At 34.3% G+C, this 2,930-nt stretch overlaps 1 protein-coding gene across 1 annotated transcript; it reads left to right on the top strand.

The window, feature by feature from the left end:
• Positions 1-324: 324 nt before the first annotated feature.
• Positions 325-1,122, top strand: LOC133728273 (uncharacterized). The gene is made up of 2 exons (XM_062155669.1): positions 325-463; positions 578-1,122. Exons 1-2 carry the CDS (start codon positions 410-412, stop codon positions 1,046-1,048), a joined length of 525 nt encoding a protein of 174 aa, XP_062011653.1. The 5' UTR covers positions 325-409; the 3' UTR covers positions 1,049-1,122.
• Positions 1,123-2,930: the final 1,808 nt, after the last annotated feature.

Below are 2,930 nucleotides of genomic sequence, written 5' to 3' on the forward strand. Positions count from 1 at the left end.
ACAGAGGAGTGGCATTGGCTATGTGATAAACTCTACACCGATCCAAAATATATTGTATGTATTCTTTACTCATTTATTTTTTCAAAATATTTTTATTGTTGAATGTTTTTTTAAAAGAAATAATATTACAGTTTTATGCTTTGATTAAAAATTTTAGAGTACATAATTAACCTCACAATATTTATAAAGGATAAATGCGAGAAGAATTCAACTAGCCGAAAGAGACAAAGGAGTACGCATCGTGGTGGAGCTATGCCTTTCATTCAACATGCTTTGAGGACAGCCAAGGTAAATTTAATGAGTTTAAAGTGAGTTAATTAAAATGTTATCTTGAATAATTGTTAATTTGGGAGATTTTTTTAAATTGCAGGAGGGTAATCCTTTGTCTTTCATAGACAATTGGGCAGCTATGTATCAAGATTCAAATAGCAATTGGGTTAGTGATGCTGCACGTGATAAATATGTAAGTATTGTTATCAATTTTGTTAAAGTCGTATTAGTTTTGGGAAAATAATTACTATTTAAATATATAAGTAAATAACATATTTATTTTTGTTTTTATATTTTATTTTTGTAGGATCGACTGAAAAATAAGAGAGAAGAGCATAAGGAGAAACTAACCCTGGAGGCACCAGAGGGTACTCCACCAGAATCTGTACAAGTTACTGCGCGTGATGAGATTCCAATCATGGCTGAAGAGTGTGGAAGGAAGGGAAAAAGAGTTCGTGGTTTAGGCTCGTTTCCTCGCATGGAGCTTCCAACTGTTACATCTTCAACAGCTGTGAGTTCTGAGATGAACGTAATGCAAGATAAAGTGAAGAAGCTTGAATCAACTGTGGACACTATGCGGTCACAAAATGCACAGCTAATGACAATGTTGAAGAAGTTCATGATGAATAGCCAAGGTTGCTTTGCTGATACAGAAAACATTGACATGAATATCGTAGTACCCAACAGTGAAGAAGATGATGTCTTTGGAAGAGATGAAGACGGTGTCCAAAACAATGGAGATAATTCTGAAACAGAGGATTTGGAGGAAGATTTGTGATTCATAGTTATTTTTAGTAATTTTTGGATTAGGATTTAGCTAGTCTAGCTTGGCAAACAATTTTTCTTTTTATTAGCTATTATTATTTTTGGGTAGAATTTTGTAAACTCTATTTGATTTATGATTTAATAAATCTTTTATTATTATTAATAAATTAATTTTTTAAATATTCAAATTATTTTGAAATTTTTAAATAAATAATTATTAAATGAGACAAACAATCCAGCCTCATTTAAAGTCATTTGCAACAAACAATGATTCTTTTGCATATGTTGCAAATAATTATATGCAACATTATATGCGATCTTGCCTATTATTTTTTTCAACAAATATTTAATCTTGCATTTTATATTTTCGACAACTATGCTAATTTGACATATCTTTATAAAGATATTGGTGACAATCCAGAGTTGTCGTAAAAAGACTAAATTTCTCGCTTAATTAAATATGCGACACATTTGGGTTGTCGCAACCAGTTGTCGCGTAATGTGTTTTACTGATTGTCAAAAGCGACGAAATAACAGGGTTGTCGTTTTTTCAATATGCAACGCAATAAGTTCCTCGACGAAATTATAGGAGACAAATAAGAAGCCTCACATATAATTTTCTACAACAAATGCATATGTGTCACATATTAATATATGCAACAAAAATGAAACCTCGCAGTTACTTTTTGCAACAAAAAAAAGTCCCGCATATAAATTTTTGATCAAATATATAAGCCTTGCATACGGAATATGCAACGTAAACGAGGACTCGTATATTAGAAATTGTAACAAACATAAAGTCTCGCTTATAGCATTCTGTAACGCACTCACTTGTCTTGCAATATGTCATACGCGAGGAACGAATTGCGTCGCTTATTGAAAATGCAACAAACATCCAAGCCCTGCATATGGAATATGCGACGTAAACGAAGTCTCATATATTAAAAATAGCAACAAATATAAAGTCTCGCATATAGTTTTTAGTAACACACTTGTGTGTCTCACAATTTGTTATATGCGAGGAACCAAATGCGTCGCATATTGAAAAAGCGACAACCGTGTAATTTCGTCGCTTTTGACAATCAGTAAAACACATAAGGCGACAACTGGTTGCGACAACCCAAAGTCGTCACATTTTTAATTCAGCGAGAAATTTAGACTTTTTACGACAACTTTTGGTTGTCGCCGATGACGTTTTCTCTTGTAGTGGCTACAGCCCACCCTAAATTATGAAAAAACAATAATTTATAACTTAATTTAGTTTAAAATATTAAATATTAAAAAGTAGCTCATCCCAAATTTGTAAACTTCGCCCATATGTTTTTTTTTTTGGTCATGTATTTGTAATATGTTATTTCTTTGCTTGAAGTATTTGATTGTATTTTATATTCTATTATGCTTTAAGAGGCATAGTCACATAAAAAGCTTGCTTTTTTTTAGATAAATTAGGTCAGAAAAAGAGTTAGCTGAGAATTATGATATAAATTCAATAATTAAAGATGTTCGCTTCTATTCAAGAGCGCATAGTACAATAATGATGTGGCGCCTATTAACTTTGATAAATTTATATGGCAAACCCTAGCCTCTCCCTAACAGCGTTCTCTCTTGCGCTGATCCTAGTGCTGCTCCTATGCGGCGACGAACTCGACGGCTCCGGCCACTCAATTGTTGGACCTCTCGGTCTGCCCCTACCTCTTGACTCAAATCATGGTATTGTTGATCCTGCAATGGTTGGACCGCCCCCTTGGGCTGGGTCCTTTCCTTCTCATCCTCTCCGGACACGGCGGGATTTCGTCACCTCTTCCACACCTTGGTGGTGCCCAGATCTTAATCTGAGTCCAGGGAGACTGCACCGGTATCCCTGGGATAGTGGTGCCATTAAGTCACCGGATTTT

This window comes from Rosa rugosa, chromosome 2, assembly GCF_958449725.1.
Source record: "Rosa rugosa chromosome 2, drRosRugo1.1, whole genome shotgun sequence".
Lineage (NCBI taxonomy): Eukaryota > Viridiplantae > Streptophyta > Magnoliopsida > Rosales > Rosaceae > Rosa > Rosa rugosa.

Bases quoted from the DNA above. Each gene is read 5' to 3' on its own strand.
- LOC133728273 (XM_062155669.1), top strand. From the start codon at position 410: ATGTATCAAGATTCAAATAGCAATTGGGTTAGTGATGCTGCACGTGAT. The intron at 464-577 runs GTAAGTATTGTT...TTATTTTTGTAG, and splicing joins ATGCTGCACGTGATAAATAT to GATCGACTGAAAAATAAGAG.